The sequence below is a fragment of the Engystomops pustulosus genome, chromosome 10 (genome assembly GCF_040894005.1).
Source record: "Engystomops pustulosus chromosome 10, aEngPut4.maternal, whole genome shotgun sequence".
NCBI classification, from domain to species: Eukaryota; Metazoa; Chordata; class Amphibia; order Anura; family Leptodactylidae; genus Engystomops; species Engystomops pustulosus.
The window spans coordinates 61,459,115-61,473,520 of NC_092420.1; the positions used below are offsets into that span (position 1 = coordinate 61,459,115).

General features: G+C 45.8%; 1 protein-coding gene across 5 annotated transcripts in view; it reads right to left on the reverse strand.

Moving 5' to 3' along the window:
- Positions 1 to 426: 426 nt before the first annotated feature.
- Positions 427 to 14,406, reverse strand: part of PIGC (phosphatidylinositol glycan anchor biosynthesis class C) — a 29,114-nt gene continuing 15,134 nt past the window's right edge. For all 5 annotated transcript variants that reach the window (XM_072126916.1, XM_072126918.1, XM_072126919.1 and 2 more), the window contains 2 exons: positions 12,147 to 12,194; positions 427 to 1,528 (listed from right to left, as the gene is read on the reverse strand). In XM_072126916.1, coding sequence (XP_071983017.1) covers positions 552 to 1,502 — 951 coding nt within the window. In that variant the 5' untranslated portion in view covers positions 1,503 to 1,528; positions 12,147 to 12,194 and the 3' untranslated portion in view covers positions 427 to 551. The remainder of the gene's footprint in view (positions 1,529 to 12,146; positions 12,195 to 14,406) is intronic.

Genomic DNA, 14,406 nt, shown 5'->3' on the forward strand with positions numbered 1-14,406 from the left:
CCCATGAGCTTTTGTAGTGTTGATTCTAGGGTCTTACCTTCGACAAGCATCATATATTTTACACTGATAGCTGAAGATGACTCTGCTTTTTCAAGCGGTTACTAAAAGACATTTTTGGATCAGATTTTTTTAAAAAGATGACCGCTTCAAAATAATAGTGAAGTGTGAACACGGCCTAAATGTTCTGTCGGGGCGTGCAGGTCTCTGCAGCTTAAACAGGGCAAGAGCTAAGCAGAAAAACTGTGTGTACCAAGACTTCTCGATCAGATATCATTCCTATAATACCTTCTTATTTTATGATCCAATAACATTTAACCTCCTAATGGACATGAATAGAAAAAAATGTAGGTAACTTTTTAAGACAAGGAATAGAGTTCTGTCTCCCTCTAGTGGTAAAAATAGAACATGACACTTGAAATTGATAGAGACGACACAGTATTTATTGGTATGAAAGTGAAAACACCTCACATTTACATTGAATGCAGCCATTAATTTACCATAAAATATATACACCTAAAAGAAATATTAAATATATACATACTTAAAAGCTATCAATCATAAAAACGGGAAAGGTCTTCCTTAATTACTGCCTCATCCCAAGGTCCATGAATGTTGTCCTTGAAGAGTTGTAAGCGGATTAAACAGTAGGGACATAGAAATGCCACTGATATCAGCAGAATGGAGAAGAGAAGGGCCCCGACTCCAGATATACTCAATAGTCCAGCCACAGAGAACAAAGCAAAAACAAAGGTCACACAAATATATATCCCAGGTGTATAAGCCCTTAGTTTTCTCTGTAGACTGGGCCAAAGAGCAAAGATCTGGATAGCAAAGGTCACCATAGTAAAAGCATGGAGGGAGCGAGGGAGTCGGGAAGCCAGGCACACGGAAGCAAATATGGCCATATTAATCGACATTGTACTGGAAACCACGGCTGCGTTGGCGCCATAATCAAAGAAGACAAGGTGTCCTATAAGCATGAGAACGGACATGGCGTATATGGTGTCCGTGCTGATGGACTCTGTCAGTGTCTTCAGCACCGGAGAGAAGCCATAAGTAAATGCTATGAACACCAGGGAACTCTTCAAGTCATCCCAGCGAGTCCGGCCACATTCCTTCCGCCCTGACCCTTTATCAACAGCATCAAAGAGAAGGTAACCCAGGAGGGTAATGGCCAAACCCACCCCACACAACTTCTGAGGGGAGAGCAGGTCCTGGTCCATGTACCACCAAACGACGGAGAAGGAACAGACGCTGCAGAGCTGCTGGATGACCATGGCCGATTCAAAGACCACCGCCCAGTAGCTGTAACGTCGCACATAGATGTTCTTCCTCAGTTCCTCCAGGAAGCTCTTATCCACGTAATTGTCTGGGAAGGGCTGCCGTTTATACAAAATCTTCTTCCATCTAGGGGGGTCACTGACAGGGTCTGCTGGAGCACAACCGCCCAGACTCATACTGGTGTAGTGTCCAGACTCCGGAGCCTGCAGAACTGGACTCATCCTTAAGGGAGACTCTTAAGAGTTACCTGCAAAACAAGAAGTAATATTAATGTATAACATCATATGCGGTGTTCATCTGTCATCTTTTATTTTAGGTTTAATATCAAAGATTTGTCTTTGATTCACAATCCGGTTTTCAAAAGATGCCAAAGGTTCTTAAAAGGAAACCTACCACTGCCCGCATGATGAACTCATGCGAGCAGACCACCCTGTAGGCTACTTAATGCTGATGCCGGCACATAGTTTAGTTAGGCTCGACGAACTTTAGTTTAGCTAAATAAATGATTTTCTTACATATGTAAATGAGCCCTCCGGTGCTACCCTACGTCATCTTTGGGCTGGTGATGGCTTTCGATGTTTAATTACTCCCGTCTCCTTCATATTACCCGTTCTCCTTCAGAGCCGTGACGTCACCAAGCTCTCGGCACCTATCGCGCATGCGCAAACACTAAGTCTCACACAGCCTGCCGGCGATAGAGCAGTGGTAGGTTTCCTTTAAAGCGGATCTTTCAGCACGTGTCCGTGTTAATAATCATGAGACCAAATCTGATAATTAGATTCTGTAGTGTCAGGTAGGTTGTCCTAGGCTAGAGCACCCTGGCATCGCCTTCCTGACACGAGGGAGACTAATTAGCATATTAAATTCCAAAAATAATGGTACCGATTGCTCAGGAACAGAGAAATAGTTCCAATAGGTCCTGGAACTACCGGAGTAGGTGACACTCTGCACAGGCTATGGGGTATCTCTGTGGAAGGAACCAGTGCATCTAGTGCCACCTACAGGAGGGCAGTTACCCTGTAATTTCACCAGAGCACAATCTATGCCTTCACTAAGGGCTTCACTAAGGGCTTATAGGTATTAGAAACTGACCTACCCTTCCTCGTGTCAGCGGCAAACGTTCAAGAACATTTTGCTAAGGATTGAAGCAGGGCCATCAATATTGGTTTAAAAAAAACTAACAATATTCAGTAGCCACTGGACTGTGAAATTGAATTATATTGCAGGCCTGCAGCTTCTCAGATTCCAATAGGTGTGTCCTCACATTGCTTTGCTCTAAGCTCCCTGTACTGAGCTCCTCCACAATCTTTTACTTCAATTTGAGTGACCGCTGCAGCTAATAGCACAGCGCTTAGGATATGCAAACGATAACTTGGAGAAGCGTAGTGCTGGAATATAAATTCATTTTTCACAGTTCTGCTGCTACTTATTACACACACAAAGCTATTGTTACTTCTATTGATGATCCAGCTCTATGTAGTGATCAGACTAACCAGTTATTAGTTAAAAGGAATCCGTTACCATGATTTACCCACCCTAAGAATCATGTTACATAGGGCATAGGGATGTTACACACTGCCATTCATACCTTTTGATTTTTTTTTTCCATGCAAAAAAATTGTACTTTTGAAATACCGGTATGCAACTGAGGCTGAAGTGTCTTAGGTGATATTGCAGAGTGACATCTGAAGAGGAAAGGATTATAGAAGGTGCCGGGCATTGGAAGGGTAACAGGGGATGTTGCTATTGCTGTGGAGCCTGGGCCCGGGAGCACTCTAATGCCCCAGAAACACTTTAGTCTAATTTGCATATTTGCTTTATAACTTTTTGAACGGAAGGAGATCCTGGAAAGTAAAAATTTAATCATTTTAGTTCAGTGACTGATTATCTTTAAGTCATTACACACTTTATCTGATTCCTTTATCTTTCAGCTGTCAGTGGAAACAGGACAGAAAGATGATTTACACAAACTGCTGAAATAAGAAGCTTTAACTGTACAGATGTCTCATGTGTGCACTTGTGTTTGGAGCTCATGAACTGGGTTCCTCTAGACCAGCAGGGATTCTAAGACAACCTTCCATCTCCTGCATATATAGAACTTATGTATCTCCTTCTTCACAGCAATGTAACCTTTCATATTATACTAACATGAACATTTACTAATAAGGTGTAATAGACTTGGCAAACCCATAAAAACTGAAGGATTGGCAAACACAGTAGAATGAAATGGTGCACGACCCTGAGACAACCGGTGTAAAACCGCTTTCAAAATGCCCTGTGGTAGCCTGGGCAAGCGCACAACAGCGCTGGGGAGGGGGAGGGATGAGCGCTGCCCACAACTACCCTCAGCAAAGCCAGACATGGCGCCTGGCCATAAATAAGGTTAAAGAAAGAATATGCTCTTTTTCCCATGCACAGTACGGTATGGTGGCACATGTGTGCACACTGTACCGCGCCCAGGCGTATATCTATACGTCCCCACTACATTAGTGTGAAAGGGGCCCAAAACTTAGGTTTTTCTCATTATTCTTTTACTTTCCCTTCAGGTAGCAATTCTGAATATTGACAGGATACCCAGACCCGAGGTGCTGCACCACCAATCCAGTGGAAGGAACACAGCTCCTGCTATTTTGCACTACAGAAAAGGGTGAGTAGTAAGCACTTTTAACAAGCAAAGTGTTGGGCCAGAGGGGTCATAATGCACCAATTTTAAAGAACTGGGCAAGGAGTGGGCAGCAAAACATTACAAATTTACTATAATAGAAAACATCTACAGCAGCTCGCAACGGGGTTAGAGTTGAACTCTGGTGCATGGGTTCAGTGCCAGAATTACTAAGAGGTTGGAACCTCCTTAGAATTATGGGATGTCACACGCCACATCTTACATCTACATCTGACCCAATGTTCCCTGGAAGATTCCATTTCAGTTTTTTGCATCACTTTTATTGAGCAAAAAAAACAGATGTGGATGAAGACGCATCACACCAGGTCTCAAAATAACTGATGCAAAAAACTGATGAAATGACTGAAATGCAAAATGGTCCAACTATGTAGAGATAATACACACCATTTTGCATACATCAGTACTCTGTGCGCAGATACATCAGGAGGGAAGTGCCGGCAGACAATTCTACGCCCGGTCCTGAAAACTTCCAGGCATAAATATCTACTGGATATAGCTAGTGCTTTCCTGTGACATGCCGGTCCACTCTGCCATGCTCCTCCTTCACTCCCACTTACCGTGGAGATGGTGTGAAGGAGGAATCGCAATAACAGATGATTCCATAGTAATTGCGATTATATCACGGGCTTGTAGAGCATAAAACTGTTGTACAAGTCCTGATAAATGTCCCCCAATGAGTAAGACTAGGCGTACTGTGAGCACAGCTGTCCTGTGTTATATAACAACAGACATAGATATGTGATGGAAATGACTGCTCTGTATATTGGCAGTAGTCCTAGATTGCGGCGGCCGCTCCAGGGCCTGGCACATGATGATCTGTGCTCGGGAAGCCTGCGCTCCACTCCTGAGATGCAGCTCAAATTCCTACTGACGTGTCAATTCAAGCGGAGCCAAGAGGAGCATGTAAGTGACAATCCAGCGCTAACTATTCTTCCATGTTACAGCAGCCAAGAAATCCTCCTCCAGCCGAGTCCATGAGATTCCTGCAGCAGCCATGACAGGCAATGCCAAATATTCAGATTCACTGTTCCCTCCCAACCCCAAGGCTTAGGATGAATTCAGACAGCATTTCTGCACGTTAACCCTATTCGCATGTACTCCACTGCACATACATGCTGTGAAAAATACATGTTCACACACCATAAAATAAAAATCAGTGGGGGAGATTTATCATGTGTTTCTGAGGTAAAACACCGAAACCAATGATAGCTCAGCTTTAGTTTTATAAACAGCTGTTGTAAGATGAAAGCTGAGCTCTGATTGGTTACCATGGGCATCTAGAACAGTTCTGCTCTAAGAGACTTCTGATAAATCTCCCCCATGTCCTTTACTCTTGAAGCATAGTCTTAAGAGCTACCAATTAAAATACACTTTTCAAGGCATATCCCAAGTATGACAAATTCTGAGCAATAACAAGAAATTGTTACAATTAGGGAGAATTCTAGTAATCTACTAATCCATGCATGTCAGGAGAGATGACCCGTCCATTTTCAGAAGTTAACCCCACACCCAAGGGAAGATAAGTACATAGATGCTATGTACTGAGTACCAAGACTAACTACATACAGGAATTCTATAATGTGTGGGCTAAGAGTTGTAACTTTGTGACAGAAAACCCATAAAAATAGCTTATTATATAATACGCAAGACAGGTTTACCCCTTTTAGCCTGCAGTGATAGAAGCAATGCACAGGCTGCCGGTATACAGGCAGTCCCCGGGTTACATACAAGATAGGGTCCATAGGTTTGTTCTTAAGTTGAATTTGTATGCAGGTTGTAAGTCTGGATCATTGTAGATCCAGACAAACAATTTTTTGCCCCAGTGACAATTGGAGTTTCAATTTTTTTTTTTTTTGTAATGGGACCAAGGATTATCAATAAAGCTTCATTACAGACTCATTACAGCTGATCATTGCAGCCTGGGACTATAGTAAAGCATTCAGAGAGCTTCACCAGAGGTCACAGGGGGAAGAGGGGTCTGTCTTTAACTAGGGGTTGTCTGTAAGTCAGGTGTCCTTTAGTAGGGGACCGCCTGTATTCACTGCGGTCCCTGTATAGACAAATGATATAGAGAAATATTGCCAGTTATTTTCACTCAGTACCATGACTAGTCACTAGGTGGCGACTCATAGGTGCCTTAATATTGTTAGAACTGCTTCATTTGCACATATGAATAATCTTTAGTTATTCATTGCATTATCAGTTCTACTAATTCATAAAATTACTATTTTTATATCAAATTTTATTTTTTAATTGGCTACTAGCAAATCCCTTAAACGAAAAATTTCGTACACAAGAAATGTTTTGTTTTTATCGTCAGAGTCAAAAAGTTACTCCATGGGACCAGCACATAGATGGTCTAAAATGTGAAGAGTGTGAAAGCCCTCGATACGCCATTCAGCCTCGGCATGGCCGCCTTCTTAAAGCACGGTAAGTCTCCATTAGTAATCCAAGCCGTATATTTTAAAACAATTTTTATAATTAACCCCTTAAAACCCATAGGTTCACAAACCTTAATTTTAACCCCGTTCCACGGAGTCCCTCTTTTGTTTTTGTGTTTTCATTTTTGACTCTCCATCTTCAAAAATCTATACTCGAGTATAAGCCGAGGCCCCTAGTTTTACCACCAAAAACTGGGAAAACCTATTGACTCGAGTATAAGCCGAGGATGGGAAATGCATTGGTCACAGACCCCACCAGTATATAGCCAACCAGCCCCCTATAGTATACAGCCTGCCCCCAGTAGTATACAGCCCAGCCCATCATGCCCCAGGTAGCATACAGCCCAGCCCAGCTTGCCCCAGGTAGCATACAGCCCAGCCCAGCTTGCCCCAGGTAGCATACAGCCAGCCCAGCTTGCCCCAGGTAGCATACAGCCAGCCCAGCTTGCCCCAGGTAGCATACAGCCAGCCCAGCTTGCCCCAGGTAGCATACAGCCAGCCCAGCTTGCCCCAGGTAGCATACAGCCAGCCCAGCTTGCCCCAGGTAGCATACAGCCAGCCCAGCTTGCCCCAGGTAGCATACAGCCAGCCCAGCTTGCCCCAGGTAGCATACAGCCAGCCCAGCTTGCCCCAGGTAGCATACAGCCAGCCCAGCTTGCCCCAGGTAGCATACAGCCAGCCCAGCTTGCCCCAGGTAGCATACAGCCAGCCCAGCTTGCCCCAGGTAGCATACAGCCAGCCCAGCTTGCCCCAGGTAGCATACAGCCAGCCCAGCTTGCCCCAGGTAGCATACAGCCAGCCCAGCTTGCCCCAGGTAGCATACAGCCAGCCCAGCTTGCCCCAGGTAGCATACAGCCAGCCCAGCTTGCCCCAGGTAGCATACAGCCAGCCCAGCTTGCCCCAGGTAGCATACAGCCAGCCCAGCTTGCCCCAGGTAGCATACAGCCAGCCCAGCTTGCCCCAGGTAGCATACAGCCAGCCCAGCTTGCCCCAGGTAGCATACAGCCAGCCCAGCTTGCCCCAGGTAGCATACAGCCAGCCCAGCTTGCCCCAGGTAGCATACAGCCAGCCCAGCTTGCCCCAGGTAGCATACAGCCAGCCCAGCTTGCCCCAGGTAGCATACAGCCAGCCCAGCTTGCCCCAGGTAGCATACAGCCAGCCCAGCTTGCCCCAGGTAGCATACAGCCAGCCCAGCTTGCCCCAGGTAGCATACAGCCAGCCCAGCTTGCCCCAGGTAGCATACAGCCAGCCCAGCTTGCCCCAGGTAGCATACAGCCAGCCCAGCTTGCCCCAGGTAGCATACAGCCAGCCCAGCTTGCCCCAGGTAGCATACAGCCAGCCCAGCTTGCCCCAGGTAGCATACAGCCAGCCCAGCTTGCCCCAGGTAGCATACAGCCAGCCCAGCTTGCCCCAGGTAGCATACAGCCAGCCCAGCTTGCCCCAGGTAGCATACAGCCAGCCCAGCTTGCCCCAGGTAGCATACAGCCAGCCCAGCTTGCCCCAGGTAGCATACAGCCAGCCCAGCTTGCCCCAGGTAGCATACAGCCAGCCCAGCTTGCCCCAGGTAGCATACAGCCAGCCCAGCTTGCCCCAGGTAGCATACAGCCAGCCCAGCTTGCCCCAGGTAGCATACAGCCAGCCCAGCTTGCCCCAGGTAGCATACAGCCAGCCCAGCTTGCCCCAGGTAGCATACAGCCAGCCCAGCTTGCCCCAGGTAGCATACAGCCAGCCCAGCTTGCCCCAGGTAGCATACAGCCAGCCCAGCTTGCCCCAGGTAGCATACAGCCAGCCCAGCTTGCCCCAGGTAGCATACAGCCAGCCCAGCTTGCCCCAGGTAGCATACAGCCAGCCCAGCTTGCCCCAGGTAGCATACAGCCAGCCCAGCTTGCCCCAGGTAGCATACAGCCAGCCCAGCTTGCCCCAGGTAGCATACAGCCAGCCCAGCTTGCCCCAGGTAGCATACAGCCAGCCCAGCTTGCCCCCGGTAGCATACAGCCAGCCTGCCCCCATGTAGCATACAGCCAGCCTGCCCCCATGTAGCATACAGCCAGCCTGCCCCCATGTAGTATACAGCCAGCCTGCCCCCATGTAGTATACAGCCAGCCTGCCCCCATGTAGTATACAGCCAGCCTGCCCCCATGTAGTATACAGCCAGCCTGCCCCCATGTAGTATACAGCCAGCCTGCCCCCATGTAGTATACAGCCAGCCTGCCCCCATGTAGTATACAGCCAGCCTGCCCCCATGTAGTATACAGCCAGCCTGCCCCCATGTAGCATACAGCCAGCCTGCCCCCATGTAGTATACAGCCAGCCTGCCCCATGTAGTATACAGCCAGCCTGCCCCCATGTAGTATACAGCCAGCCTGCCCCCATGTAGTATACAGCCAGCCTGCCCCCATGTAGTATACAGCCAGCCTGCCCCCATGTAGTATACAGCCAGCCTGCCCCCCTGTAGTATACAGCCAGCCTGCCCCCCTGTAGTATACAGCCACCTCAGCCTGCCCTCAATAGTATACAGCTTGCCCCCAGTAGTATACAGCTTGCCCCCAGTAGTATACAGCTTGCCCCCAGTAGTATACAGCTTGCCCCCAGTAGTATACAGCTTGCCCCCAGTAGTATACAGCTTGCCCCCAGTAGTATACAGCTTGCCCCCAGTAGTATACAGCTTGCCCCCAGTAGTATACAGCTTTCCCCCAGTAGTATACAGCTTGCCCCCAGTAGTATACAGCTTGCCCCCAGTAGTATACAGCACCCCAGCCTTCCCAGTGTAGTATACAGCCCAGCCCAGCCCAGCAGTATACAGCCTGCCCCGTGTAGTATACAGCCACCCCAGCATTAAAAAAAAAAAAAAAAAACACCTTATATACTCACCATCCGGTGGCCCCGATGCGCAGCGCTGCTCCCCCGATGTTCGCGCGGCTCGTCTTCAGGCTTCTGTGCCAGTCTTCCTTCTTCTGCGGGGCGCCGCCATTGCTCTCTCGCAGGCCCGCTGCTGACGTCATGCTAGGCACCGCCCGGGAGAAAAACAATGGCGGCACCGAGCAGAAGAAAGAAGACGGGCACAGAAGCCTGAAGACGAGCCGCGCGGACAATGGGGGAGCAGCGCTGCGCATCGGGGCCACCGGAGGGTGAGTATATAAGTTTATTATTTTTTTTTAAGTAATTTTTATTGACTGACTGCTGTATTAACTTGTGTATAAGCCGAGGGGACGTTTTTCAGCACATTTTTTGTGTTGAAAAACTTGGCTTATACACGAGTATATACGGTAACCTTTTTATTTTTCCATGTAAAGAGCTGTGTGGGGGCTTGTTTTCTGTGTAAGAAATTGCACTTCATAGTGATGGTATTTAATATCCCATGCCGTGAACTGGAAAGCTGGAAAAAAATTCCAAATAAAGTGGAATTGGTGGAAAAAACGCACTTGTACCGTTTTCTTGTGGGCTTGGATTTTACGTCTTTCACTGTGCGTCCCAAATGACATGTCTGCTTTATTGTTTGGGTTGGTACGATTACAGGGATACAAAACTTGTATAGGTTTTATAATTTTTTCATACATTTATAAGAATTAAAACCTCCTGTACAATTTTTTATTTTGTCATCTTCTGGCGCCAATAACTTTTTCAACCTGTATAAAAGCTGTGGGTGGGGTCATTTTTTGCAACTTTTGATGTCTTTTCAATGCTACCATTTTTAGGACTGTACAGCCTTTTGATCACTTTTTATTGAATTTTTTTTTATACTTTTCAAATTGGCAAAAATGAGCCATTATCGACTTCGGGCACTATTTTCCGTTAGGGAGTTAAACGCATTGAAAAAACGTTATTATATTTTGATAGATCGGACCCTAGGTGGTCCGATTGATCCTACCATGTGCAGTATGGCAGTAGATGGGGATTTTCCTCCTCATTCATTACAATGTGCAAATCGCACATTGTAGTGAATGGGCTAAAACGAATCAGCCTCGGGTCTTCGGAAGACTCGGGGCTGTCACAGCGACTGATCGTTGCCCCCCAATGACATCACGGGGAGCAACAATCTACACTAAGGGCACCGCCATCTTTTTGAAGCGGCCGGAGCTTTACCAGTGGTGATGGACGAGTTAACACCTGCGATTGGTGCTAGCACCGATCGCTGGTGGTACCGGTAAGTGTTTGCTGCAACATGCAGGAAAGACTTATTAGCTACAAAGAGGGCTCAGCCCATGAGCACTCTCCATGCACTGGCAACCGACGCTATTATGTCACACGTCGGTAAGGGGTTAAAAAGCCAGAACATTCATTTTGTGTTCAATTTATTTTATTCCTGGACAACCCCTTTCAATATTTAATAAGTTGGAAGAAGGGGGTTATAACCATTTTTTTTTTATAAATGAATTTTGATTAATTTTTTTTTTAATGAAAAATAGGCTCTGAAGTTTCTGAAGATTGTAAGAAAGATAGACTGAACGCGCTACTATGAACTGCGGAGACAAGCTCCTCTGCTCTTCTTGATAGATCATTTAGAATTTTTATCAAAACTATCCCTGCCAAGTTCCAGATGCTAGCTCTACCCTTAAAGGGGGTTTCCCACAAAAGAAAATTCTCTTTGTGATGTTAACACAAAGATCACTTTAACCCCTACAATTTTACTCAGTTTTATTGCCGTTTTAGCTCTTATCACTCTCTATGCTGCTCAGTGCAAATTCCCAGGGAGTGGGCAGGGCCCCTCTAACAGGCACATTACTGTATTATCCATCTAGTTCTGTGGGGTGACAGTGTGGTTACATTATCAGGGTACAGGGTTTATATGCACTTTCATCTGGCTTCTGACATTGTACTAACACACTGACACAGAGAGATGAGGCAGATCAGAGAGATGATTACACAGAGGCTGACAGTCTTTTATATTGTTACAGAGTGAGCTCTGCTACATCTCACAGCTATGTGCCTGCATTTCCCTTTCCCCAGATCACTTATCTCCTTGTAGCTTGTAGTTTGCAGCCTCTGTCTTTGCTCACAATGTGCTGACAGGCTGTGAATCAGTGAGTGTCTGTGAGGGGGCGGGGCTACAGCAACACAGCAGAGACAGAAAAACTCTGCTCCACCATCTCATTCAAGATGATCACAACCCGACCCCAAGAGAAGTTACAGGGTCGTGTTTAGGGGAAACCGAAATTGTGTACACCAGGACTGATAGAAACAGGTTGGACTTATATCTGTGAAATGCTGCATTTTGTTAATTACAGTGAATTAGAGAATGTGTTATTTTGTTATCCTGAGTACATAAGAAACAGGGTAAGGCCTAGCTTGCTGTTCTGTTGGGGGTCTTAGCAATAAGAATCGCACAGATCATTAAAATGAGGGGGGGGAATGGGAGGGGCAGCTCGATGTACTGATGTATCCTGTGGATAGGGCCTAACTTGTTTTGCAGGAAAACCACTTTTACAGTTCAGCTCTTTTTGGTGCACCTCTAACATAGAGCGTTATGTTATGCAACCCTCAAGGTGAAAAATTTGGTACTTGACACAAAACTGGTGCAAACACTTCATATATACATGTGCAAGCAGTTTACACGTTCTCTTCAGTGTAAAGTCAGAAAAAAAACTGGTGCCAAAACTTTAATAAAAATGGGCCATTGCCTATTGTTATATATAATACAATAGTATGTGTACAAATCATTGTCTAAGCTGCAGGAGAAGGTATTATATGTGATGCTGAACATGGGAGCGTCAATGTTTGCTGAAAGGCTGATGTGTACTCACAAGTCCTGCGGCTTCTTTTCCACGTCAATGTTGGTCTTGAAGAAGTTCCTAGAAATTTCAGTACAAAAATAGCAAAGTGTTATTGAGGTTTGTAGAAGCCCATTGTTTATTGAGTTTACCCTTATTAGGAACAAACTTTTACATACTGTCATTACAATGTATATACAGGGCCGGCTCCAGGTTTCAGTAGTCCCCTGGGCAACAGTGGGCCCCTTTTCAGTAAACGCGCTGGCTTTAAAAATTCATAAACTATTATTTTATATACAGCCTCCTTATTGTTCTATTATATACAGCCCCCAGCTTCACCAGATGCTGCCCGGGTGCTGGGGACTGAGATTTGGCCGTGTGGGCCTCCCTAGCAGCTCTGGGCCCCCAACACTTTCCTGGGTAGGTCTAGTGCTGGCACCACCCCTGTATAAAAGGGTCAATATCAAGTTCTATACAACACCTGATATATAGCAGCAGCATCACAAAGCAGTGTGCAGGGACCGTCACAAGATGAGATCAGTGGGCGTCTGTAAGCTAGGACACCCGTTGCTTTCCAAAACAAAATGGCTGTGGCTGTGCCTAGAGATTTTGTAGATGTGAGCTCTTACACAGTGAATAAAATATTGAACACTTTGGGGCAATTTTGTACTGTTTAACCCCTTATAGAGCGCCAATTGTGGACTTCAGGATACAGCAAAGCTCAAATAACTTTGGAAAGCTTGAAACTCTGTTGTGTCCTTGTAATCCCTGGTTGTAGTGACTGTGGGATCAGAAGATTTAGGGGATTAATTTTTGCAACTCTTTTGCATAAGTCTCTAGAGAACAACGAGAGGGGGGGTTCATACTTTCAGTTTTACAGATGCAGTTTTTGATGCCGAAACCAGGAGCAGTAGCTAAACTAAACCGTAGCTTACTACAACGTGCATAATATGAAATGTGTAATACAGAGGGAGAAGATCACAGGGCAGTCACATGGCTATATTACTGTAGCAAAGGAAGACAGGGTAATGATGACGGGGGTAGAGGGGTTTTTCACAATATACAACACCAACATGGCCTAGTGTGAACATGTAAGTCTGTCCAACAGCTGCCTGGCATTTTCTTTTTGGTGCGGTTTATGACCATTGTGAACTTGGCTTTATAAAGTCTTAAAGGGGTTTGCCCATGAAAGAACATTCTCATATTTTAATGCCCCAGTGATGTTAACAAAATAAAGATCATTACTTTACAATTTTACTTTAGGATTTGACACTTTAGGAGATAAACCAGCAATAACACTAGAGTGTGAGCGGGGACTCTCTAAGCAGACACTTCATGATTCCTCTAGTTCTGTGAAATACAGTGTGCTGAAAATGTCCTTAGATTAATCAGGGTACAGGTTTATCTACACTTTTATTTAGCTTCTGATCAGTCTACTAGTATCTGACACATAGAAAAAGAGAGGTGAGACAGATCGGACATGAATATAAATCACAATAACACAGATCTGCTGCCTTATCTATTCAATAAGACAGAGTCACCCTCTCCCTTGGTTACAGCGCTTATCTGCTTTGTAGATCTGCTTATGTCTCTCTTCTTATACGAGTACATCGTATAAGTACAACTGAACGAGGAAGTGCCTGTGTCTGTAGTGCTGTCTGCCTTCTACTGCCCCCCTTCTGCTGCAAAGCAAAATAAGCTAGAGAAAATTGTCCATAGTCGACCATAGTCAGAAGATCTGACATACTGGTATGTGCCCCCTCTGGCAGAATCTACTATTCTACAGTTTTTTTATGCCCTGGTTTAAAAAAAAAATCTTTTATAATTAAGCAACTGAGCCTGAGGGGCTCCAGGCTCCATAGGTGCTAATAGAGCCTGGAGCCCCTCAGGATCATTTGCATATACTTAAAGCCTTTTTTCTTTAAAACCAGAGCATAAGAATGTAAAAGAAGAGCAGATCCTGCCAGAGGGGGCACATACCAGTATGTCAGTGGGTATCTCAGGGTTTACAATCCCTGATCCCGCTGGTAGATGTCCATTAAGTCTTCATGGGAATACCCCTTTAAGGGGAAGATATATCAGAACTGTCTGAGAACTCAGCTTTAATTTTATAAACTGCTGTGGGTAAATCTGAGCTCCGATTGGTTGCCATGGCCAAGTAGAACAGTTCTTCTCCAAGACATTTCTGATAAAACTCCCACTTAGGGCTTATTCACAGGACTGAGAGAATCAGTCTGTGTGTGGTCCGGTTTTTGCATGGGTCCATGAGTCCTGGATACCACAAAGTCTGGGA